The 27,078-nt window shown below is 43.9% G+C and overlaps 1 protein-coding gene across 4 annotated transcripts in view; it reads left to right on the top strand.

Moving 5' to 3' along the window:
• Window positions 1-27,078, top strand: part of DCAF6 (DDB1 and CUL4 associated factor 6) — a 1,234,054-nt gene that overhangs the window by 1,050,578 nt on the left and 156,398 nt on the right. For 3 of the 4 annotated variants that reach the window (XM_040424129.1, XM_040424128.1, XM_040424127.1), the window contains one exon: window positions 5,153-5,291. The exons of the other annotated variant lie outside the window; for it this stretch is intronic. In XM_040424129.1, coding sequence (XP_040280063.1) covers window positions 5,153-5,291 — 139 coding nt within the window. The remainder of the gene's footprint in view (window positions 1-5,152; window positions 5,292-27,078) is intronic. 4 annotated transcript variants of the gene reach the window in all.

Genomic DNA, 27,078 nt, shown 5'->3' with positions numbered 1-27,078 from the left:
CAGATGGTCACTGTTTTTTACCAGGTTCAATTTTGTGGTTACCTTTCGCCCAGGGGTCAAGAACATCAAGGCAGATGCCTTGTCTCGCAGCTTTCCTGGGGGAGGTGATTCAGAGGATCCTGCGCCGATTTTAGCGGATGGGGTGGTGGTCTCCGCTCTGTACCCTGAATTGGAGATGGAGGTGTTGGGAGCCCAGGAGGGGGCTCCTGGTTCTTGTCCCCCAGGGAGGTTGTTTGTTCCTGAGAGCCTGCGATATAAGGTGTTCAAGGAACATCACGATACTGTCCTCGCTGGACATCCTGGTGGTAAGTCCACCTGTGATCTAGTATCCCGGAGGTTCTGGTGGCCAGGGTTACGTAAGAGCATTGAGAATTTCGTGACAGCTTGTGAAACCTGCGCTCGGTCAAAGGTTGCTCATACTCGATCGGCTGGTTCACTTCTTCCATTGTCAATTCCGTCTCGTCCTTGGACGCATTTGTCTATGGACTTTATTACGGATCTGCCGAGTTCCTCTGGGAGAACAGTGATTTTGGTGGTAGTTGACCGTTTCAGTAAAATGGCTCACTTTATACTAGTCTGCCTAACGCTAAGACTCTTGCGCAGATTTTTGTGGATAATATTGTGAAATTGCATGGTATTCCTTCGGATGTGGTCTCTGATAGGGGCACGCAATTTGTCTCCAGGTTTTGGAGGGCGTTCTGCTCTCGGCTTGGCATTCGGCTTTTGTTCTCTTCGGCTTTTCATCCGCAGTCGAATGGTCAGACGGAGCGTACTAATCAAAACCTGGAAACCTACTTGAGGTGCTTTGTGGCTGAGAATCAGGAGGACTGGTCCTCATTCTTGTCCTTAGCAGAGTTTGCGTTGAATAACCATAGGCAGGAGTCCACGGGTAAGTCGCCATTTTTTGGCGCATACGGTTTCCATCCTCAGTTTGGTACCTTTTCTGGGACTAGTTCCTCTGGGATGCCAGAGCAGGAGAGATTCTCTTCTTCCTTATCCTCCATCTGGCGGAGGATTCAAGGGAATTTGGAGAAGATGGGTGAGAGGTATAAACGAATGGCTGACAAGAGACGTGTGACTGGTCCGGACATGGGTGTGGTTGATCTGGTGTGGTTGTCCACTAAAAATATCAAATTGAGAGTGCCATCTTGGAAACTGGGTCCAAGATTTATTGGTCCATATAAAATTTCTGCGGTGATCAATCCTGTAGCGTTTCGGCTGGATCTTCCGCAGACTTGGAGGATCCATGATGTGTTCCACAGGTCTTTACTAAAAAAATACGTGAGACCGGTGGAACCATCGCCATTGCCTCCTCCTCCTGTTCTGGTCGAGGGAAACTTGGAGTTTGAGATCTCCATGATTCTCGACTCTAGAGTTCTTCGGGGTTCCCTTCAGTACCTGGTACACTGGAGGGGATACGGCCCTGAGGAGAGGATGTGGGTTCCGGCGTTGGATGCCAACTCCAGCCGACTGGTGAGGGCTTTTCATAGGTCCCATCCGGAGAAGGTTGGTCCGGGGTGTCCGGAGGTCACCCGTAGAAGGGGGGGGTACTGTCATGCCCCGCTCTGACGATGTGCGGAGGTCGGCCAGGATAGCAGCACGAGTTTAGTGTTTGTTTTGGAGCTGTGCTGGATCCGCCTCTCATCAGGTGCACTGGGTGGAGTCATTAGTTTAAATAGCACACCATCCAAGTGCTCTGAGCGGATTATAGGAATCATTGTGGTCTTGGAAGCTAGGAAGGAAGGTTGTCTGTTCCAGCTCAGAAAGATAAGTGTGATTTCAAGTTTGGTTGTTTTGTGTCATCTCTCCCATCCAGGTTCTGTGCGAGCAGGCTGCTCCTATTTCCCCTCTTCACCATCTTAGGGAATTTAGGGTATTTCAGTCCAGGCACGGGGACACATCATACCTACCATTAAGGTCTGCATGTGGGCTGAGAAGTGCAGGGAAAGAGGTCAGGGATTAGCTAGGAGGTGACCCTTCCCCTGTCTCTCGCCCAGAGCCTGGTTGGTGGGTTATCTGTGAGTCTGAGTGCACGCCCGCCGTGACAAGATCCCATAATCAGCTCAACCATTATTTTATTGTAGATTGTGTGTAGCCATCTTGCCCATCTCAGACTCAGGCCAGATTGTGGGGCAAGAGGACAAAAAGTCAGTTTCATAAAATAATTTCATATGTTGGTGCTATTTTTGCCATCAGTCTATTGCAAGCATATGTTGTAAACTGAGAAAAAAATGAATGATGATGAATTTTGTAGGCTCCTCCACAAATTCCCTTAGGTCTGATTCGCAGAGAAATGCTTGATGTGGGAAATATGTGTTGGCTGCATCTCCCGGACTGATCGCAGCTTCCCTAACCTGAACTGACTGCATCATTGTAATTTATGGTACAGTCAGTTCATATCTTATGGCGGGTCTATTGTACTGTACTAACATCATCATGTGAGTACAGGGCAATAGACCAGCATTCAGATAGGAACTGACATAATAAATCACTATGATGCAGTCAGTTTGGTTCCAGGAAATGCAGCCGCCATTCAATCCGTGTTTCCCGGACCGAGCACAGTTGCGTGAAACAGACTTTATTTTCCAAGAAGACCAAGCAGGATTTTAGCTCTGACCGGTATGGGGTATTTAAACATGAAGACATGATGCATAGATGCAAGATAGGGTGTTTTCTATTGCTGGGTGCCTATGGCTTAACATTTGAAAGGTTAGTTGTATCTTGAAGACTGCAATTGCTGTGATTGCAGTGTGCTGAGGGATATGTAAAAATAAAAATAAAAAATGTAAGCATTATACATAATTGGTATTGACACACCTGTAATGACTTACAGAATGACTTTTTTATCCTTTAGGGTGAACAGCATAAAACAGTGGCAAAATTGCTAATTTTGTTCAATCCACGTCCCAAAAAAAAACCACAATAAAAAGTGATCAAAATGTCTTATGTTCCCCAATATGACACTAAATGATAAACCCTCCTACCGCATCAGTAACGGAAAAATAAAAATATCACAACCCCTAAGTGACCACTAATACGCCTTTTTTTTTGCTAAACAGCTGGCTTTAATCAATCATTACATGTACCCAAAATGGTGCATTAAAAACTATAACAGAATATAAATATAAAATAAGACCTCTTACAAGTACATTGATGAAAAAAACAAAAACTTTATAGGTTTTGGAATGTGATTGTAAAAAAAATGTGTGTGGTCACTAAGGGGTTTAATGTAGTGACACAAAAAAAAAATTAAGGAACAGTTTTGACTAGTAAAACATATATTTTTTTTATATACAGTACATTCAGTACATTTGGTATTGGTGTAATTGTACTGATCCGCACAATATACCGTAGTTATTTTACTGCTCAGTAAAAACTAATACTGCGATTTTTAAAAAAAATTACGCAATATATTAAATGTAACTGAAAATCATGGGATTAAAAAATATAACTCATACTGTAAAAAACAAGCCCTCATATGTCCATGTAGACAGGGAAATATAACAATTATGGCTTTTGAAATGGAGAAAATAAAAAATAGAAAATAAAATATAAAAAAATCCTTAAGGCCTGAACTAGGCTTTTAATATTGCTGTCCTATCCTCAGGATAGGTCATGAATATCAGATCGGTGGGGGTCCGACACCCCCACCAATCTACTGTATGAGGAGACAGCACTCGCATTGTGCACATGCTTTTTCCCGTCTCTCTTCATGCTCGCTGCTACTAAGTAGCAGCGAGGATAGATGAGGATAGATCATCAATATTAAAAGCTCGGAGAACCCATTTAAAATATTATATTATTAGAAAATGTACTGAGCGCTGTCCGAGTATGAAGTGTTGGTCTGTTTGTGTGTTTATTGGATTTGTTCCAAGGGTGCCCAGAAGGCTAATCCATACCCTCTATTTTATTTTATTTTTTATGCGGAAATTGCTAGCAGCCCTTATATACCCAGGAAGTTACACACTATTTATTTTATTTTTAACTGTCCCCCATAACAGTAACTTTCACAGTGCCTTGCTCTCTTAAAAGTGACCTCCACAGCACCCCACTCCATAAGGCCTCTTTCACACGACAGTATGGCTTTTTCAGTGTTTTGCGGTCCGTTTTAAACGGATCCGTTGTTCCGTTTTTTGTTTCCGTTGTGTTTCCGTTTCCGTTTCGTTTTTCCGTTCCGTTTTTCCGTTCCGTTTTTCCGTATGGCAAATACAGTACACAGTAATTTCATAGAAAAAATTGGGCTGGGCATAACATTTTCAATAGATGGATCCGCAAAAAACGGAACGGATACGGAAGACATACGGATGCACTTCCGTATGCATTCCGTTTTTTTGCGGACCCATAGACTTTAATGGAGCCACGGAACGTGATTTGCTGCCAAATATAGGACATGTTCTATGTTAAAACGGAACGGAAAAACGAAAATACGGAAACGGAATGCATACGGAGTACATTCCGTTTTTTTTGCGGAACCATTGAAATCAATGGTTCCGTATACGGACCGCAAAAAACGGCCCGTAAACGGGGGAAAAAAACGGTCATGTGAAAGAGGCCTAACAGTGACCTCTACAGCGACCCCCCCTTTAACAGTGACCTCCACAGCACCGCTCCCCTTAACAGTGACCACCACAGCACCCCACCACCTTAACAGTGACCTACAGTAAAACTGGAGTAAAACTGTATGTATGTCAATGAGGATATGAGTAAAGGACCTGTGAACTTCTATTGGCTAATATGAGTCATGTGATGGCACCATATTTGCATTTTTTTGGGAATATCTCAAGAACGGTACATCCTAGAGAGCTGAGGCTTTTCCGAAAACCTTCCCAGACACCCGATGTACCTACTGTATATGCCAAATTTAGTGGCATCACTAAAACTTAGACCTTGCAAAGAAATGAGCCCTCAGCTCTTTCAATAGAAAATAAAAAAAAGTTATGGGTGTCAGAATATGGTAATGTAAATAGTTATGGCTCTTTGAAAGTGTGAAGGGAAAAATAAAAACATTTTTATGCTATTATGCACATTACTTTAAAGTGTGTTTTTTTATAACAATTATGTTTTTTGATCTTTTTATGCACCTAATAAATTATGCTTCTTCAGGCTGTAAAGATATTTTAATATTATGTATACTATTTTAAATTGCATTTAGGAGATCTGCTGCAGCTCGTATTCAAGAGCTATTTAGAAGAAGAAAAGAGCGAAAGGAGTTGGAAGAAATAGACATGCAAAACATTCAACAGCCTCCTTCCAAACTTGTGTACAAGGGTCATAGGAACTCACGAACTATGGTAGGAAAGCAAAATGTCATTGTGGTGAATTATACCAATGTGGCTCATATAATAAAATTGCTTTTAGAAGTAAAGTTGGCCAGATCCAAACACATTTAAAAGGATTCTGTTGCTCTAGAACCCATCTCCTCTGCTTCTAGCTGTAACAGACCAGTAGACTACTACAGCTGTCACTCAGTGCAGAGAGAAGGAGCTAAGCACCAGCTCAGTGTAGAGAGCAGATCACGGTGATGAACTGTCTCCTGAGCACTTGCAAATGCATAATCTGGCAGTTCATATTCACACTAGTCCTGATAAAAATAAATAAATTTGTATTCAGGTATTTTTGGTTGAATTTTTGGTCATACAAAACAAAGCAAACAAAAATACAAAAACACCCTACACCCATATCCCCCCCAGGTCCTATGTGTACAATCTAGTCCTTAAATAGTATCATCCAGGTATGTGCTGTGTTGATAGCAGAACGCCACCATACAACAGGATAGGTCCACTGCAGAAAGAGGAAACGGTGAACCCCCCTTAATTATGCACATTGGGGGATCATTTACAAACAGATATACATACATACAGATTGCAGCAGAAAGGTTATTTGCACTACAGTCTGGAACTTTTTCCTGCTCACGTCAGGTCTAAAAAAGGAGATGTGGTGTGTGGTGTGTGGGGGGGGGGGGCAGCAGGCCTGGCTCATTTATCATTTTCTACGCCTGTTTTAGGTGTAGAAAATGGTCTAAATCTACGCCAGCAAGGGAGCTGGCGTAAATCTAGGCAGGCAGCGAATAAGACGTACCTAGATTTTGGAGGAGGAAAATAAGAAAAAAAATATTTTGAACCAAAAGGTGTGCTTTTGGTGGGTTTTGAACTAATTGTGGTCTGTGGATGGCGCACTGTTATGGGGGATCTGTGGGTGACGAACTGTTATGGGGGATCTGTGGGTGATGCACTGTTATGGGGAATCTGTGGGTGACACACTGTTATGGGGGATCTGTGGGTGACACACTGTTATGGGGGATCTGTGGGTGACACTTATGGGGGATCTGTGGGTGACACTTTTGGGGGATCTGTGGGTGACACTGTTATGGGGGATCTGTGGGTGGCTCTTATTGAGGTCTCTGGATGGCACTGTTATGGGGATCTGTGTATGACCGTTATGAGGGGATCTGTGGATGACACATATATAGCATCTTATGCTATGTGTCATGCACAGATCCCCTCCATAACAGTGTCCCTGTAGTGTGAATGACCCTCAATACAGGGGGTGGGGGTAGCATCTGCTTTTATAATGACAGCGGGGCCCGTGCAGTGACTGTATTCTACTACACGGGCCCCGCTCACTGTATATTATCATATCTGTAATAGTTAATTGTTATGTATATAATCGGGTAAACAGCGCCTGTATACTTACAACTACAAGCGCTCGGTAGCAGAGAGGAGGGAGGAGGCAGGCCGGGAGGGCGGGCGCTGGCAGCGTGAGTCACTACGTCATGCGCCCACGCCGCATGCTTCATTCATAAAGTGGGCGGCGCAGGCGCGTGACATAGTGACTCACGCTGCCAGCGCCCGTCCTCCCGGCCTGCCTCCTCCCTCCTCTTTGTTACCGAGCGCTTGTAGTTGTAAGTATACAGGCGCTGATTACCCGATTATATACATAACAATTAACTATTGCAGATACGATAATATACAGTGAGCGGGGCCCGTGTAGTAGAATACAGTCACTGCACGGGCCCCGCTGTCATTTATAAAAGCAGATGTCAGACCCCAGCCCCTCCTCCCTCACAGCTGATACACCCGCCGTGCGGCATCGCGGCGGGTGTATCATTGAAAATTCGGCAAAATGCAGCATTCGCCCCATAAGACGCACTGCTATTTTCCCCCCACTTTTGGGGGGGAAAAAGTGCGTCTTTTAGGGCTAAAAATACGGTATTAATAATGACCCCCTTTTTTCCCTGCTAAAGTGGATAAGATTTTAACAAAACTCATACACATGCTGTGGAAAATTATCTGCACATAGACATGCAGTGCTGATTTTAATTCTGCTGCATGTCAATTTTTTCTGTAGATTTTTACAGCGGATTTAAAATACATAGGGTGAAATCAGTGGTAAATCCATGACAAAACCATCATCTAAAAGTTATACATTGTGCTGGGGATTTGCAATGCATTTTTTAACCCTCTCCCTGCCAAGGACGTATGTCATAAATCCTTGTAGGGTGGCACTTCAGTATCCAAGTATCTATAGCAGATAGAGAGGCAAGTTATTTTAAAGCTGACAAACTAAATGAGGATTATGACACTGGCCACAATACATTACAAGTTACAGCCTTTAGAAACGGGTCGTAGTGAAAGCAGTGCTGTTCTCACTCCAGACCCAGTTTCTGAGGGCTATATCTCCAGATGTTGAGCAGCTAGCACTGCACTTATGGTCTTGTTTTAAAGTTTAAAAAAGCCCAGGCGTTCATCTCTAGCTACTACAGAGACCAAGAAATCCCTTGAGAATGCAGCCTTCCACTCTTCAGCTTACAGTGAGGGACATGGTGAGAAAAGACATAAATACTCTCTCCCTGTGTACATAAGTCAAAGGTAGGGTAACATGGAGAGCATACTTGCTTTCTGATTGTCTCATATGGGTTAGTTTTTTTTCCAGAAAAGGACCGAGAAGCGCTTGCTCACCTAATTGACCCTATTTGCCTAATTAGGCCATTTATTCACTCCATGACCCAGATGTTTACCTGCATCCACATCACAGCGCCAAATTAGTTGACAGACACACTGCAAGCCCACAACCATCAATAAAGTTTACATTTTACACTGTCCCTAACCTGTCCATACCCGATCTTTAGAGTAAAATATGCAGACTGCTTCTCTAGCACTAATGATTAGCACTAGAGAGGGATCTAATATATTTCTGTCAGATGTAAAAAAAAATGTATCAGTCAGAAAATACATTTTCACTCACTCACTGTGAGTTCTTTATAGTTACATTTATTTTTTTATGAAAAAAAAAAAAATATTCAGACGTTTTTCATACTGATGCAATATGGGAACTTTTTTGTGCCCATATTATGGATGCAACACCCAGATCTCTCACAGTTCTTCAGAACCTGAGTTACGGTATGTAGCTCTTATTTTCTGACCATTAGTCCATAATACAGAAACAATAAAGCACCCATATTTTACCACTCTGAAAGTGCCCTTCGTTAATGCTAGGTTTAGGAATTTATCATTTTTAATTAGGATTACAGGTTGTATAGGGGAATGGAAAAATAATATTCTAAATAATTCATAATACTTAGTAAAATAGTAATATACAGTAGTAATATCGTTTATAAGGATGAAAAAAGACATCTGTCTATCCAGTTGGGCCTGAGAAGAAGGTTAAAAAAAAAACTCCATGAGGTGGAAGCCAATTTTCCTAATTTTAGAGGAAAAAAAATCCTTCCCGACTCTAATCAGGCAATCAGAATAACTCCCTCGATCAACGACCCCTCTCTAGTAGCTATAGCCTGTAATAATATTACACTCCAGAAATACATCCAGGCCCCTCTTGAGCTCTTTTAGTGAACTCACCATCACCACCTCCTCAGGCAGAGAGTTCCATAGTCTGACTGCTCTTACCGTAAAGAATCCTCTTCTATGTTTGTGTACAAACCTTCTTTCCTCCAGAGGCAGAGGATGTCCCCTTGTCACAGTCACAGTTCTGGGGATAAATAGATGATGGGAGACAGGGGCGGACACAGACAGCAGAGGGCCCCTGTGCAAAGAACGTGCCTGGGCCCCCTCCCCTCCAAGCCAAGTTCTCAACATAACCAATTCCGTCCTAAGATTACTTATAACAATACAAAACATACAGTGTCACCGTGATTTTGTAGTAAAAAGGTCACAGAGAGGCAAAGAGCATTATCAATCATGTTAATGCTCCATGTCTCTGCTGTCTGGTGCGGGGCTTGGCTCTCTTTCACGCAGCGGACGACCCGCACAGGATCCGCTCGTGTGAAAGCGCTCTAAGCCCAATGAATGGCTACACTCACCCAGTCCTAATAAAATCTGGTCCTACCTCATCCAGGATGTCACTGGCCTCGGCGTGATGTCCGCTGGATCCAGAACAAGGTCCCTGTGGTGATAGAGAAAAAGAATAATCACATAAGGAAGGGATGGTGACTGCCCCTGTGAAATCACCAGCAGGGGGCGCTGTGCTGGTCCTGTAAGACCGAGCCATGCCAATGTATAGCAGGGTAATCTAGTGCTACCATACAGTACTAATGCCCACATTGTGGCCCCTCACAGTAATTACGCCGTCACAGCAGTTATACCCAGATATGTTCCCCCTCACAGTAGTTATGCCCAGATATGTGCCCCTCACAGTCATTATGCTAGATATGTGCCCCCTCACATTAGTTATGCCCAGATATGTGCCTCCCTCACAGTCGTTATGCCCAGATATGTGCCTCCCTCACAGTCGTTATGCCCAGATATGTGCCTTCCTCACAGTCGTTAGCCGAGATATGTGCCCCTCTCACAGTCATTATGCCCAGATATGTGCCACTCTCACAGTCATTATGCCCAGATATGTGCCTCCCTCACAGTAGTTATGCCAGATATGTGCCCCCTCACAGTCATTATGCCAGATATGTGCCCCTCACAGTAGTTCTGGCCAGATATGTGCCTCCCTCACAGTGGTTATAGCCAGATGTGTGCCTCCTCAGTCGTTATGCCCAGATATGTGCCCCCTCAGTCGTTATGGCCAGATATGTGCCTCCCTCACAGCAGTTATGCCAGATATGTGCCTCTAGTTATGCCAGATATGAGCCCCCTTACAGCAGTTTTGCCAGATGTGCCCCTCACAGTGGTTATGCCAGATATGTGCCCAATGCCCATAGTTATGCCAGATATGAGCTGCCTTATAACAGTTATGCCAAATATGTGCCCCTCACAGTGGTTATGCCAGATATGTGCCCATAGTTATACCAGATATGAGCTGCCTTATAACAGTTATGCCAGATATGTGCCCCTCATAGTAGTTATGCCTATATATCTGTGCCCCTCACAGTAGTTGTTTTACCCAGATATGTGCCCCTCACAGTGGCTCTTTTGTGCCCCCTCACTTTAGTGGTTGCCCCTTTTTGCAGCTTTATGGGAAGAAAAAAAAAAACCTAATACTTACCTTCTTCCCTGATGACAGGCTCCCACACTCACATCGTGCTGCTGGCTGTGCTGGAGGCAGATTCCCGGGCATTCATCGCTCCTCCCACAGCCAGCAGCGCAATGTGCAGCCAGCAGGGGGAGCGCCTGAGCTCTGAATATCAGTGAAGCAGGGAGCAGAGAGGTCTCCCTGCTTCACTATAGAAACTAACAGCCCGACAGTGACGAGAACTGACGGGCCGGGTGAGTGCGCCCCCCTCCCCCTCCTCCTTGCCTCTGCATCACCTGTTTGAAGAGCGCTCTGACTGGGCCCGGCATTCTCACTTTACTTCATGCTGGGCCCGGTCAGAGCGCTCCCATTACATGGGAGTGCAGCGGGCCCCCTCCCCCCGCCAGGCCTATACGCCCCCTGCTTGGGCCCCCAGGAGCAATTGGGCCAGTGGCAGCTGCCTTTGCCCCGCTTTAAAGACGGCCCTGGGAGTTGCTTACCTCCCCCTGCAGCCGTTAAGAAGGGGCCCCCTCCTGCTCTGGGCCCCTGTGCAACCGAACAGGCTGCACATGCGGTATGTCCGCCCCTGATGGGAGAGATCTCTGTACTGACACCTGATATATTTATACATATTAATTAGATCTCCCCTCAGTCGTCTTTTTTCTAAACTAAATAACCCTAATTTTCATTGTCTTTCTGGGTATTGTAGTCCACCCATTCCAGTTATTATTTCAGTTACATAGTTAATACGGTTGAAAAAAGACATACTTCCATGAAGTTCAACCCAGGGATAGGTGGCAATGCGAATCCCAGAAGGAATTGAGACTCAGGTTTCTACACGTAATCATAAGCTAATAATGTTGTTTACTTTTAAGAATTCATCTAAACCCTTTTTAAAACTGTCCACTGTTCCTGCTGTGACCATGTCCTGAGGAAGTCTATTCCACAGATTCACAGTTCTTACAGTAAAGAAGCTTTGATGCTTCCGGAGACAAACTTTTTCCTCTCCAATTGGAGCCAGTGCCCCCTTGTCTTTTGAGTGCATTTTACATGGAACAGTTTTTCACCGTATTTTTTGCATGGCCCATTTATATATTTATATACATAGTAACATAGTATATAAGGCCGAAAAAAGACATCTGTCCATCCAGTTTGGTCTGTTATCCTGCAAGTTGATACAGAGGAAGGCGAAAAACCCCTGTGAGGTACAAGCCAATTTTCCCCACTTAAGGGGGGAAAAATTCCTTCCCGACTCCAATAAGTCAATCAGAATAACTCCCAGGATCGACGACCCCTCTCTAGTAGCTATAGCCTGTAATATTATTACACTCCAGAAATACATCCAGGCCCCACTTGAATTATTTTATTGTACTCACCATCACCACCTCCTCAGGCAGAAAGTTCCATAGTCTCACTGCTCTTACCGTAAAGAATCCTCTTCTATGTTTGTGTGCAAACTTTCTTTCCTCCAGACACAGAGGGTGTCCCCTCGTCACAGTCACAGCTTTGGGGATAAATAGATGATGGAAGAGATCTCTGTACTGACCCCTGATATATTTATACATAGTAATTAGATCTCCCCTCAGTTGTCTTTTTTCTAAAGGGAATAACACTAATGTTGATAATCTTTCAGGGTACTGTAGTTGCCCCATTCCAGTTATTATTTTAGTTGCCCTCCTCTGGACCTCTCCAGCTCTGCTATGTCTGCCTTGTTCACAGGAGCCCAGAACTGTACACAGTACTCAATGTGTGGTCTGACTAGTGATAGTGGTAGGACTATGTTCTCATCACGGGCATCTATGCCCCTTTTGATGCAACCCATTATCTTATTGGCCTTGGCAGCAGCTGCCTGACAATGGTTTTTACTGCTTAGTTTGCTGTTTATTACAATTCCTAGGTCCTTTTCCATGTCAGTGTTACCATTTAGTATGTACAGTCGTGGCCAAAAGTTTTGAGAATGACACAAATATTAGTTTTCACAAAGTTTGCTGCTAAACTGCTTTTAGATCTTTGTTTCAGTTGTTTCTGTGATGTAGTGAAATATAATTACACGCACTTCATACGTTTCAAAGGCTTTTATCGACAATTACATGACATTTATGCAAAGAGTCAGTATTTGCAGTGTTGGCCCTTCTTTTTCAGGACCTCTGCAATTCGACTGGGCATGCTCTCAATCAACTTCTGGGCCAATTCCTAAATGATAGCAACCCATTCTTTCATAATCACTTCTTGGAGTTTGTCAGAATTAGTGGGTTTTTGTTTGTCCACCTGCCTCTTGAGGATTGACCACAAGTTCTCAATGGAATTAAGATCTGGGGAGTTTCCAGGCCATGGACCCAAAATATCAACGTTTTGGTCCCCGAGCCACTTAGTTATAACTTTTGCCTTATGGCACTTTGCTCCATCGTGCTGGAAAATACATTGTTCTTCACCAAACTGTTGTTGGATTGTTGGAAGAAGTTGCTGTTGGAGGGTGTTTTGGTACCATTCTTTATTCATGGCTGTGTTTTTGGGCAAAATTCTGAGTGAGCCCACTCCCTTGGATGAGAAGCAATCCCACACATGAATGGTCTCAGGATGCTTTACTGTTGGCATGACACAGGACTGATGGTAGCGCTCACCTTTTCTTCTCCGGACAAGCCTTTTTCCTGATGCCCCAAACAATCGGAAAGAGGCTTCATCGGATAATATGACTTTGCCCCAGTCCTCAGCAGTCCATTCACCATACTTTCTGCAGAAGATCAATCTGTCCCTGATGTTTTTTTTGGAGAGAAGTGGCTTCTTTGCTGCCCTTCTTGACACCAGGCTGTGAGCTGTGCGCTACGATTGGCCAGCGCTGCAGCAAGGGACAACCCTAATACAAAAACTCCGCCCAGTACAACAGAGGGAGCTGCAGACACCGGAGCCTATACCGGGCGAACGGCGCGGCGCCCAGACATACTAGTAAGTGCAGGGGGACCCCTGGGCGCCGCTCTGCCCACTGATATAGTTAGTTTTTAGTTTTTAAACTAGTTAAAGGTCCTCTTTAATATCATCTGCAAAAATAGAAATGGTGCTATTAATATCGTCCTCAATATCATTAATAAATAAATTAAATAAGAACAACCAATATCAAAATACCAGTAATTCAATATGTGTGTCACTAGACCATAGTACACCAAAATTATTACTCCACACATATAATATAAGTTCATTCTTTATTATTTAAAAAGAGAAAAGGTCAATACATATTGTAATTAATTACATACAGTGATAGCAGTGCAGGACAATGCTGCGACAAGTAAAAATCCACCCTCCCCACAAAACTCCTACAATTGGCTTTATACCATCAGAATTACATGGAGTATGCACCAGGGTCTGAATCTAATTACTGTGTATACACATGTAAGTTAAATACCTCATACATCTCATATGCCAACCCTATGCTATAACAGAAAATCTGCTCATGTGCTACCAGTGCGATTCCCATTAACTATTGCATGGAGTCTCCAACAGGATATACTTCCAAATGCAAAGAAAAGGACCTTGCAATGTATAGCATTCCCACCAATGCCCTGAATAAGAGGATCATTAGTTGTGCAGAATAAGCATAAGTATATGCATATACGTTCCCTGAAGAAGTGAGGCGAAAGGCGCGTCAGGTTGGCATCCTCTCTTCCCCTTTGCTCCTGGTCAGTATTTGTTTTCCTTATGCTTATTTGTTTTCCTTATACTTATAACCTGGGACCATTCTGAATTGGAATCATTGACCACAACTCTCTGGACACGGTCCTTCTGACAGTTTTTAATCCAATTACAAACTATACTTTCCAAGCCTATAGACCTTACTTTACCTATTAAACGTTTATGAGGGACAGTATCAAAAGCCTTTGCAACACTACATCCATATCCGCCCCACTGTCCAGGCTACTACTCACCTCCTCATAAAAACAAATCAGGTTAGTCTGACAACTTCTGTCCTTGGTAAACCCATGTTGGTTATCACTTATAATATTATTTACAGTCACATATTCCTGTATATAGTCCCTTAAGAGTCTTTCAAACATTTTTCCCACAACAGAAGTTAAAGTAACTGGTCTATAATTACCTGTGAAGGACCTTGATCCTTTTTTGAATATGGGCACCACGTTTGCCTTGCGCCAATCACTTGGCACTGTACCAGTACCTAGAGAATCTTTAAAAATTATAAACAGGGGCACAGCAATGACTGAACTGAGCTCTTTAAGCACTCTTGGGTGTAATCCACCTGGACCTGGAGCCTTGTTCACATTTACCCTATTTAACTTGTCTTGGACCATATCTACAGTTAGCTAATTGAGGATATAACCGCCCCAGCATCAGAGATATCAGCTCCTTTCTTTTCTTTTGTATATACAGAGCTAAAAAAAACATTTAGTAACTCCGCCTTTTCCTTATCTTCCGTGACTACCCCCCCCCCCTTACCATTATTTAGTGGACCTACCTGCTCAGACCTAGGTTTTTTAGCATTTATATATTGAAAGAATTTTTTGTTGCCCTTCTCTGAACCCCCTCCAGCTCTGCTATGTCTGCCTTGTTCACGAGAGCCCAGAACTGTACACAGTACTTCATGTGTGGTCTGACTAGTGATTTGTAAAGTGGTAGGACTATGGGGTTATTTATTATCGAGAAATACGTCTATATTAGGCATATTTCTAGCACAGATTGTGGCACAAAGGTTATTTGAGTCACAATTTGCCACTTTTCCCCACTCATGTCAGGTCTAAAAAAAATGGGCTTGGCAGGCCCATCTCATTCATCATTTTCTTAGCCTATTTTAGGTGTAGAAAATGGTCTAAATGTAAGACAGCTAGGAAGCTGTCTTACGTTTAGACTGGTGCTGGATGTCCCGATGTTTGTATGGGCCTTAAACACCGGTCTTAATAAATAATCCCTTTAGCACGTGCATCTATGCCCCTTCTGATGCAACCCATTTTATTGGCCTTGGCAGCAACTGCCTGGCACTGGTTTCTACAGTTAAGTTTGTTGTCCACAAAAAAGTCCTTTTCGATGTCAGTGTTACCCAGTGTTTTACCATTTAGCATGTACTGGTGACTTGCACTATTCCTTCCCATGTGCATATCCTTACATTTGTCAGTGTTAAACCTCATCTGCCACTTCTCTGCCCAAGCCTCCAATCTAGTCAGATCAATCTGTAACGGTATATTGTCCTCTTCCATGTTAATAGTGTCAATTACTTTACACAGTTTAGTGTCATCTTCAAAAAAAATTATTTTACTGTGCAGACCCTCTACCAGACTAATTAATAAAAATAAAAATATATATATTGAAGCAACTTGCATCCAGCAATGATGGCCATGTTTGCACACTTTAGGAAAAATCACCAGCCAAGGTCATGGTCCCAGACACCAAAGAGACCAGCACTTTTTTTCTATAGTTTGCGAGCACGGTCATTGCTGCTGGATTGCAAAGTGGTTGTAACCATGGAAACGAGCAGTGAATAATGAGATGGTTTCAGTGTTTTTGAGACCACAAACATATGAAATTTGCACACCTTAATATCTTACATTTACATTGTTTTTCTGTGTAAACCTCTGCTTGGCTATGAGATTTACATGTAGGTGTCAGTGTATGTTTTGATACATTTTGTTTAAGAATTCAAGTTTGTCACAAACTTACATGATGGTGGACATGGTTCGCAACAGTCTTTTCAAGGCAGCAGCTATCATCAGGTTGTCTGCTTTCAGGAAATATATCAGTTGTATTACTTTTTCAAAATTTCCAACATGAAACAGATTTTTGGTTTTCCCAGTTCAAGTGATTTAAAATATGATGAACATATGTGTATAAATGTGCAAATATAAGCCTATATACTTTTTTAGCACTAAGTTTAAGACATGGGGTGCATATAACATTCTGTTTGTGTCACGCTTTTACCCACTGATGCAAACTTTTATGCAATTTTTTGGAATATTACTCACTGGATCAGTGAGTGTGGACCCATTGTGCCAACTAACCAGTTTGGCTTCGGGCTAACCCTAAGGGTGCTAATCCAACACTCCCCGGTATTCACTCTTTAACCCCTGTACAGGGATCTGACTTTGCTGCATGGTAGCAACCAGACCGCCACCTCCTGGGATAGTCCTGGCACAGTTGGCAGCTAAACCACTGAGGTCAGGGACTCTGGTGCGAATGTGTCAGAACTATTGAACAGAAAGGAATCCATATTGTGAAGGCCTATACAGATCACATTGCAGATTCTTATATGGACATTATGGTAACCATATGGTCTGGTTTCTAAGGGGTCAAAGTGAGTTGAATTTCTCAAGGATTGTAAGCAAAGAGTTAGGAATTTTTGCATAAACATTTCCCAGGTCGTAAATCGAGGGGGAAGGCGAGACATACTATAAAAATGCAGACCCTTGCAGAACAATGGACTGAATGTGCTAAGGTATTATTTTTTTTACTTCCAATAAATAGAAGGGGATAACTTTTATATTCATTGTAGCATTTTAATTTGTTACCAAGTGATTGTATTATGATATTACATGCGTTATCATAGATGATTATGTTTTAAGAAACTGAAGTCAAGTATAATCTTGTAATCAAAATATATTCTTTAGGGGAGAGAATTAGGTAAAGTTTCCAGTATAGTCTCTGTGACGAAACCAACCTCGCCACTGGGTGGTGGAGAGGCCTGGTTACCAGCCTCTTGCCCCAGGATTATGGGCCCTCTCATCAGCCATGCTTCCTTTGTTCACAAAGGACTTTTACTAACTTTTGAACCCCTGGTCTAATTCGTGCCATTTTGGGATATGTTAAATGTCTATGTGTACTGTAAAGGGTGGGACATTGTACAGTCGTGGCCAAAAGTTTTGAGAATTAAATAAATATTGGAAATTGGAAAAGTTACTGCTTAAGTTTTTATAATAGCAATTTGCATATACTCCAGAATGTTATGAAGAGTGATCAGATGAATTGCATAGTCCTTCTTTGCCATGAAAATTAACTTAATCCCAAAAAAAACTTTCCACTGCATTTCATTGCTGTCATTAAAGGACCTGCTGAGATCATTTCAGTAATCGTCTTGTTAACTCAGGTGAGAATGTTGACGAGCACAAGGCTGGAGATCATTATGTCAGGCTGATTGGGTTAAAATGGCAGACTTGACATGTTAAAAGGAGGGTGATGCTTGAAATCATTGTTCTTCCATTGTTAACCATGGTGACCTGCAAAGAAACGCGTGCAGCCATCATTGCGTTGCATAAAAATGGCTTCACAGGCAAGGATAGTGTGGCTACTAAGATTGCACCTCAATCAACAATTTATAGGATCATCAAGAACTTCAAGGAAAGAGGTTCAATTCTTGTTAAGAAGCTTCAGGGCGTCCAAGAAAGTCCAGCAAGCGCCAGGATCGTCTCCTAAAGAGGATTCAGTTGCGGGATCAGAGTGCCACCAGTGCAGAGCTTGCTCAGGAATGGCAGCAGGCAGGTGTGAGTGCATCTGCACGCACAGTGACGCGAAGACTTTTGGAAGATGGCCTGGTGTCAAGAAGGGCAGAAAAGAAGCCACTTTAATCCAAAAAAAACATCAGGGACAGATTGATCTTCTGCAGAAAGTATGGTGAATGGACTGCTGAGGACTGGGGCAAAGTCATATTCTCCGATGAAGCCTCTTTCCGATTGTTTGGGGCATCTGGAAAAAGGCTTGTCCGGAGAAGAAAAGGTGAGCGCTGCCATCAGTCCTGTGTCATGCCAACAGTAAAGCATCCTGAGACCATTCATGTGTGGGGTTCCTTCTCATCCAAGGGAGTGGGCTCACTCAGAATTTTGCCCAAAAACACAGCCATGAATAAAGAATGGTACCAAAACACCCTCCAACAGCAACTTCTTCCAACAATCCAACAACAGTTTGGTGAAGAACAATGCATTTTCCAGCACGATGGAGCACCGTGCCATAAGGCAAAAGTGATAACTAAGTGGCTCGGGACCAAAACGTTGACATTTTGGCTCCATGGCCTGGAAACTCCGCAGATCTTAATCCCATTGAGAACTTGTGGTCAATCCTCAAGAGGCGGGTGGACAAACAAAAACCCACTAATTCTGACAAACTCCAAGAAGTGATTATTAAAGAATGGGTTGCTATCAGTCAGGAATTGGCCCAGAAGTTGATTGAGAGCATGCCCAGTCGAATTGCAGAGGTCCTGAAAAAGAAGGGCCAACACTGCAAATACTGACTCTTTGCATAAATGTCATGTAATTGTCGATAAAAGCCTTTGAAACGTATGAAGTGCGTGTAATTATATTTCACTACATCACAGAAACAACTGAAACAAAGATCTAAAAGCAGTTTAGCAGCAAACTTTGTGAAAACTAATATTTTTGTCATTCTCAAAACTTTTGGCCACGACTGTATATTTGAGTAGTGATGTCTGTCCTATTGTCCCCACGTGTGTATTGGTGATTTCCCTTTGTCCTGAGAGATAATTGAATTACTCCTCGGTTGTCTCCAGGACAGAAGACCTTGTGTATTCTCCTGCCTGTGATAATTACTTCAACCCATTGTGTAAGGTAAATGTATCACAGGCAGAGGGGAGGATTTTGTGTGGGAGTGTCTGAGTGTATTGTACGTGTGTTATGGTTGTTTTTACAAAACCCTGTGGGTGGTAACCTTGTTGGAAAATGTGTATAAGTCAATGCTTGTGTGTTCAATAAAGAGTTCCTGTTTTACCCTTCATCATGTTGAGGCTGGTGTTTGGGTAACTGATCGACACTGGGGATTGCTATACGCTGAAGATTTGCTATACTCCCCTGGCTATACTATTAGCTCTTGAAAGAGCTGTTCTTGCTCTCTGGACTTAGGAGAGGTTCACCCACTGGAGCCTGGAACCTTGTCGTAGGCCCAGGGTGGGTAGGAGACGGTGAGACCTCAACCAAGCTTCGGCGGTTCGTGGGGTCTGCAGCGCTTACAGTGTCAAGTGGAGTGCTTGGAGTCCTCGGGAAGCACTAGGAGCATCATTCGACGGAGGTACCCGGTCGGGGTGCCCGGAGATACGTTACATTGGTGGCAAGCAGTGGGATGGCGTCCTAGTGAGAGGAGAAGCAGCTCGGAGACACCGTTCGTGGATTGACAAAATTGAGGGCAACGCTAGTATCCGTACAGCGCCCCTGGCTACAGCAGCAGGATGGAACCAGAAGTGGCATACGATGAGGAAGACCTGGATGGCCGGGATGCATTAAGGAAAGACATCCGGTACCAGGCCCTGGGTAATGTAGAATACCAAGGGGTGAGAGTCTCCCCAGTGTAGAGCAGCGATTGCAGAAGCAAGTGGCCCTGCGGATGCCCTCCCTGGGAGAGCAGCCCCTGGAGGAATGGGTGAAGGAACTAGAGCACCGGGTATGGCAGGAGCTATGTTTGGAGGAGGCCTACCAGGCGCTCTGGTGGTATATGGCACAGTATATACCCTGGACAGCTGAGCATGACAAGCCAGAGGGAGAGGAGTTTGATGGTCCTGGCTTGTTATGGGAGTCCTTTGCAGAGCCTGACTTCGGGAGCCCTGCACAGTCCAGACTTCAGAACATTTTCTACGAGAGGGAGGCTAGGCAGGATTGGGATGACCCGCATGAGGTAGAGAAAGACCTGGCTCACCTAGCAACCCTGGAGTGGAAACTGGAGCAGGACTACCGAGATCTCTTCCACTCCATTGGGAAGGCTCAGCAGGATAGCAAAAAGTCAGACCCAGGTCCAGAGCCCTTCAGCTGGGAGGATATTGTGGAGGTTTACTGGGAAGACCCGACTGAAGTATCCCCTGCTTCAGTACCAGCTACACAGGTAGGGGACCTCATAGACTGGTCCTGGGGGGAACCCCATATGGCAGGTGGAGATGGGACCGAGGTCTCTCCACCGGCCCTACAGGGATGCTGGGCAGTCGGCCCAGATCCCCAACGGCAGCCAGAGTTTCAGGGAGTAGGGACAGTCGGTCCTGCTCCCCAGCGGCAGTATGTTTTGCAGGGAGAGGAGAGCATCGTCATCATCCCCCAGTGGCTGTGTGATATGCAGGGAATTGGGAGCCTAGTCTCCATTCCCCAGTGGCAGTGTAATCTACAGGGAATTGGGAGCCCAGTCTCCATTCCCCAGCGGCCGTGTGATGTACAGGGAATTGGGAGCCCAGTCTCCATTCCCCAGCGGCTGTGTGATCTACAAGGAATTGGGAGCACAGTGTCCATCCCCCAGCGGCAGTTTAACGCACCAGGGGGAGACAGTAAGCCCCACAACAGTGCAGATGGGACCATGGTCTCTGCACTCACAGCACAGGGGGTAGGGACAGTCAGTCCTGTCCCCCAGCAACAGGGCTGTTTAGCCAAAGGGGAAACAGTCGGTCTTCCCCCACAGCAGCATGGTGGTCTATCTAAAGGGGAGACAGTCGGTCTCTCCCTACAACAGCAGAGCGGTGTATCTAAAGGGGAGACAGTCAGTCTCCCCCTACAACAACCAGGCTACAACCAGGCTTCTTTCGTGGTAGCGCTGGCACCAGGGCAAAGTACCGCTGGTCTCTGCCCACTCAGCAACCCACCAAGGCAGTCTACCAGTCACCCACACAGCCGTGGTGAGGCACATGGACATGGACAGGTTTATCCCTTGCTCAGGTGTAGTAACCATTTATTGTGGGTGGGCTGTACTGCTGTTTCTGTTTTGTGGGTGGGCTGCTGGACTAACAAGGGCACTGACCGGCAGAAGGTCAGATACCTTGTTAGTCTGTTTGGAAAAGGGGAGAAATGTGACTAAACCAACCTCGCCACTGGGTGGTGGAGAGGACTGGTTACTAGCCTCTTGCCCCAGGATTATGGGCCCTCTCATCAGCTATTCTTCTTTTGTTCACAAAGGACTTTTACTAACTTTTGAACCCCTGGTCTAATTCGTGCCATTTTAGGATATGTTAAATGTCTATGTGTACTGTAAGGGGTGGGACATTTTATATTTGAGTAGTGATGTCTGTCCTTTGTCCTGAGAGATAATTGAATTACTCATCGGTTGTCTCCAGGACAGAAGACCTTGTGTATTCTCCTGCCTGTGATAATTACATCAACCCATTGTGTAAGGTAATTGTATCACAGGCAGAGGGGAGGATTTTGTGTGGGAGTGTCTGAGTGTATTGTACGTGTGTATTGGTTGTTTTTACAAAACCCTGTGGGTGGTAACCTTGTTGGAAAATGTGTATAAGTCAATGCTTGTGTGTTCAATAAAGAGTTCCTGTTTTACCCTTCATCATGTTGAGGCTGGTGTTTGGGTAACTGATCGACACTGGGGATTGCTATACGCTGAAGATTTGCTATACTCCCCTGGCTATACTATTAGCTCTTGTAAGAGCTGTTCCTGCTCTCTGGATTTAGGAGAGGTTCACCCACTGGAGCCTGGAGCCTTGTCGTAGGCCCAGGGTGGGTAGGAGACATGGAGACCTCAACCAAGCTTCGGCGGTTCGTGGGGTCTGCAGCGCTTACAGTGTCAAGTGGAGTGCTTGGAGTCCTCGGGAAGCACTAGGAGCATCATTCGACGGAGGTACCCGGTCGAGGTGCCAGGAGATCCGTTACAGTCTCTGAATGTGTGAAGACATTTGGAGCTAATTACCTTAGGGCTAAAGAATGTGTAGATAAGTAACTTAAGTATGGGAGAGTTTGTTTAAAACTCGTATATTTTTGAAGTAGACAAGATGTCTGACAGTAGTATGCTTAAGTGTCATTCTTATCTATATTTATAACCTGGTCCTAGATTTAGGCCAGAGGTTATCTTTTACAAAATTAAAAGATTATAGAAAAATTAAGGGTCATTACACAGGCTTCTTACATAGAACACCAGTGTCCCCTTGTGGTGATGGTGAGTATGAGAGAAGTGGCAAGTTGATGCTCTATGATCTCATTAGTCACGTGAAATAATAAACCAAGCTCACTTTCCAGGGGGGGATAAAAGTTAGCAGGAGCCATCAAGGGGTTCCATGAGATCAATCCAGGAGGAGAAAAGAAAGCCATTACAACACCCAAGACAAAAGACACACAAGAGAGAGGAGAGATCAGAGGAAAAATAGAACCTGATATGACTTCATTGCTGAACCTTGACGCTGATTTCTTCCAGACATATTAATCCTGAATAGCTGGTATAGCATACATTTTTATCTGTATATTAGGCAACTGATTAGCCATATACACATATATATATATATATATATATATATTTATATTTATTCAAATATATCTTTTTTTGTGGGATCTACAGTACATGATAAATGCCTCTTGCTGAAGTGAGACAAACCCCTTAATTTTGAGACATTTTTGCTGTGCGCTGATGACTTCCAAATATTGCATGGACTCTGTTTCAGTGTTTTTGAAACCACAAACCCTTGTTGATGCATACACTTGAGATTTAAACCTTAGGGGAACAGAGGCTGGAGTATTACACTGACCAAAAATATAAATGCAACACTTTTGGTTTTGCTCCCATTATGCATGAGCTGAACTCCAAGATCTGAAACACAAAAGACCCATTACTCTCAAATATTGTTCACAAATCTGTCTAAATCTGTGTTAGTGAGCACTTCTCCTTTGCCGAGATAATCCATCCCACCTCACAAGTGTGGCATATCAAGGTGCTTATTAGACAGCATGAATATTGCACAGGTGTGCCTTAGACTGCCCACAATAAAAGGCCACTCTAAAATGTGCAGTTTGATCATATAGCCCAATGCCACAGATGTTGCAACATTTGAGGGAGCGTGCAATTGGCATGCTGACTGCAAGAATGTCTACCGGAGCTGTTGCCTGTGCAATGAATGTTCATTTCTCTACCATAAGCTGTCTCTAAAGGTGTTTTGGAGAATTTGGCAGTACCTTCAACTGGCCTTACAACCTCAGACCACGTGTAACCACACCAGCTCAGGACCTTTGCATCCAGCATGTTCACATCCATGATTGTCTGAGACCAGCCACCCGGACAGCTTCAGAAACAGTTTGCATAACCAAAGAATTTCACAAAGCACAAACTGTCAGAAACCGTCTCAGGGAAGCTCATCTGCATGCTCGTCATCCTCATCGGGGTCTGGACCTGACTGCAGTTCATCGTCATACCCGACTTAAGTGGGCAAATACTCACATTCGATGGTGTCTGGCACGTTGGAGAGGTGTTATGTTCAGGGCAGATGGCAGACAGCGTGTGTGGCGTTGTGTGGGTGAGCAGTTTGCTGACGTCAACGTTGTGGATCGAGTGGCCCATGGTGGCGGTGGGGTTATGGTATGGGCAGGCGTATGTTATGGACAACGAACACAGGTGCATTTTATTGATGGCATTTTGAATGCACATATATACCGTGAAGAGATCCTGAGGCCCATTGTTGTGCCATTCATCCACGACCACCACCTCATGTTGCAGCATGATAATGCACAGCCCCATATTGCAAGGATCTGTACACAATTCCTGGAAGCTGAAAACATCCCAGTTCTTGCATGGCCAGCATACTCACCGGACATGTCACCCATTGAGCTTATTTGGGATGCTCTGGATCGGCGTATATGACAGCGTGTTCCAGTTCCTGCCAATATTCTGCAACTTCGCACAGCTATTAAAGAGGTGTGGACCAACATTCCACAGGCTACAATCAACAACCTAATCAACTCTATGCGATGGAGATGTGTTGCACTGCGTGAGGCAAATGGTGGCCACACCAGATACTGACTGGTTTTCGGACACTTCCCCTCCCCCCAGTAAAGCAAAACTGTGCACATTTCAGAGTGACCTTTTGATGTGGGCAGTCTAAGGCACACCTGTGCAATATTCATGCTGTCTAATCAGCACCTTGATATGCCACACCTTTGAGGTGGGATGGATTATCTCGGCAAAGGAAAAGTGCTCACTAACACAGATTTAGACAGATTTGTGAACAATATTTTAGAGTAATGGGTCTTTTGTGCATGTAGAAAATGTTTCAGATCTTTGAGTTCAGCTCATGCATAATGGGAGCAAAACCGAAAGTGTTGCGTTTATATTTTTGGTCAGTGTAGGTAGACTCATGGAGGCGGCAGCATGGTGAGTAGGATGAGGTCTATGCCCACAGAGGAGAGCAGTGCAGCGGCTGCCGTGGGCAGCTGTCCTAACAATTGCATTTTTACACAAAGTTGCATGAAGATGTCTGTGTGTATAAAGTGCTGATTGGCATTTTGACAATGTGCCAACCGCCTACTTCTGTATATGGATGTGGGGGAGTTAGTATAATTTATTTTTTCAGAATTTGTTTTATTTGTACGAAGCTGCAAAAAGTGTCTACTAAAGGTGCAACATTTCCAAACACTGCTGGCAGCAAAAGTGTTAAAGCACACCTATTATATTATTACACTGCGTGCAGAATTATTAGGCAAGTGAGTATTTTGACCACATCATCCTCTTTATGCATGTTGTCTTACTCCAAGCTGTATAGGCTCGAAAGCCTACTACCAATTAAGCATATTAGGTGATGTGCATCTCTGTAATGAGAAGGGGTGTGGTCTAATGACATCAACACCCTATATTAGGTGTGCATAATTATTAGGCAACTTCCTTTCCTTTGGCAAAATGGGTCAAAAGAAGGACTTGACAGGCTCAGAAAAGTCAAAAATAGTGAGATATCTTGCAGAGGGATGCAGCACTCTTAAAATTGCAAAGCTTCTGAAGCGTGATCATCGAACAATCAAGCGTTTCATTCAAAATAGTCAACAGGGTCGCAAGAAGCGTGTGGAAAAACCAAGGCGCAAAATAACTGCCCATGAACTGAGAAAAGTCAAGTGTGCAGCTGCCAAGATGCCACTTGCCACCAGTTTGGCCATATTTCAGAGCTGCAACATCACTGGAGTGCCCAAAAGCACAAGGTGTGCAATACTCAGAGACATGGCCAAGGTAAGAAAGGCTGAAAGACGACCTCCACTGAACAAGACACACAAGCTGAAACGTCAAGACTGGGCCAAGAAATATCTCAAGACTGATTTTTCTAAGGTTTTATGGACTGATGAAATGAGAGTGAGTCTTGATGGGCCAGATGGATGGGCCCGTGGCTGGATTGGTAAAGGGCAGAGAGCTCCAGTCCGACTCAGACGCCAGCAAGGTGGAGGTGGAGTACTGGTTTGGGCTGGTATCATCAAAGATGAACTTGTGGGGCCTTTTCGGGTTGAGGATGGAGTCAAGCTCAACTCCCAGTCCTACTGCCAGTTTCTGGAAGACACCTTCTTCAAGCAGTGGTACAGGAAGAAGTCTGCATCCTTCAAGAAAAACATGATTTTCATGCAGGACAATACTCCATCACACGCGTCCAAGTACTCCACAGCGTGGCTGGCAAGAAAGGGTATAAAAGAAGAAAATCTAATGACATGGCCTCCTTGTTCACCTGATCTGAACCCCATTGAGAACCTGTGGTCCATCATCAAATGTGAGATTTACAAGGAGGGAAAACAGTACACCTCTCTGAACAGTGTCTGGGAGGCTGTGGTTGCTGCTGCACGCAATGTTGATGGTGAACAGATCAAAACACTGACAGAATCCATGGATGGCAGGCTTTTGAGTGTCCTTGCAAAGAAAGGTGGCTATATTGGTCACTGATTTGTTTTTGTTTTGTTTTTGAATGTCAGAAATGTAAATTTGTGAATGTTGAGATGTTATATTGGTTTCACTGGTAAAAATAAATAATTGAAATGGGTATATATTTGTTTTTTGTTAAGTTGCCTAATAATTATGCACAGTAATAGTCACCTGCACACACAGATATCCCCCTAAAATAGCTAAAACTAAAAACAAACTAAAAACTACTTCCAAAAATATTCAGCTTTGATATTAATGAGTTTTTTGGGTTCATTGAGAACATGGTTGTTGTTCAATAATAAAATTAATCCTCAAAAATACAACTTGCCCAATAATTCTGCACTCCCTGTATTTTGAATAAATGAAACTTTATTGCAGGTTTTTAGAGAAAAGGACCATCTTCCAGCTGCCACTTTGCCTTTTTCTGCTTTACTCCAGTGCCCAAAAATCCATTTAGTCTAAACCAGGGTTGCACAACCTTTTTTGGTTGAGGACCATATTGTCAGACTGAGACTGAGACTATATACCAAAACTAGGTGCGGGTCAAAAAAAAAACACAGAACAGATGGATCCTTAAGAATAGATCCTTCCGTTATACCTTATCTCTGTGTAGCCTTCAATGGTTATGGCTCACAATCCCCGATGGAAATCACTGACCAAACACTGACGTGTGAAACCCAAAATATGCAGGTTAGACACAATGACCAGAATTAGCTAATGTGAGTGCACCTAGACTCTGGTATAAATTATGCCAAAATCTGGTGCAATATGGTGCTTCCAGGTTTAGAGAAATTATTGTCCCCTAGCCCTACAAGGTGTTGTAGCTTACTGGTAGAATGTGGATTCACAAGAAAGCGAGTCTTAGATTTACCCCATTTAAGACCAAAATGACTCCATATTTCTGGAGTAAAATTCTTACACAAGCCAAATCAACCAGTAGCTGCTAAAAGAAAAAGTTAGACAAAAGTGTCTATGCAGTATCTATCACCCAGTCAAGGCCCCTGTTATACATTTGGTGTTGGTCTACACAGCCCATCTAGGTATACACAATCTACAGTACATTATTATTATTGCACCTGGATAAAATATGGTGAT

Source organism: Bufo bufo, chromosome 3 (assembly GCF_905171765.1).
Source record: "Bufo bufo chromosome 3, aBufBuf1.1, whole genome shotgun sequence".
Lineage (NCBI taxonomy): Eukaryota > Metazoa > Chordata > Amphibia > Anura > Bufonidae > Bufo > Bufo bufo.
The sequence above is the reverse complement of the archived record's forward strand: the minus strand, read 5'-3'. Positions and strand labels throughout refer to the sequence as shown.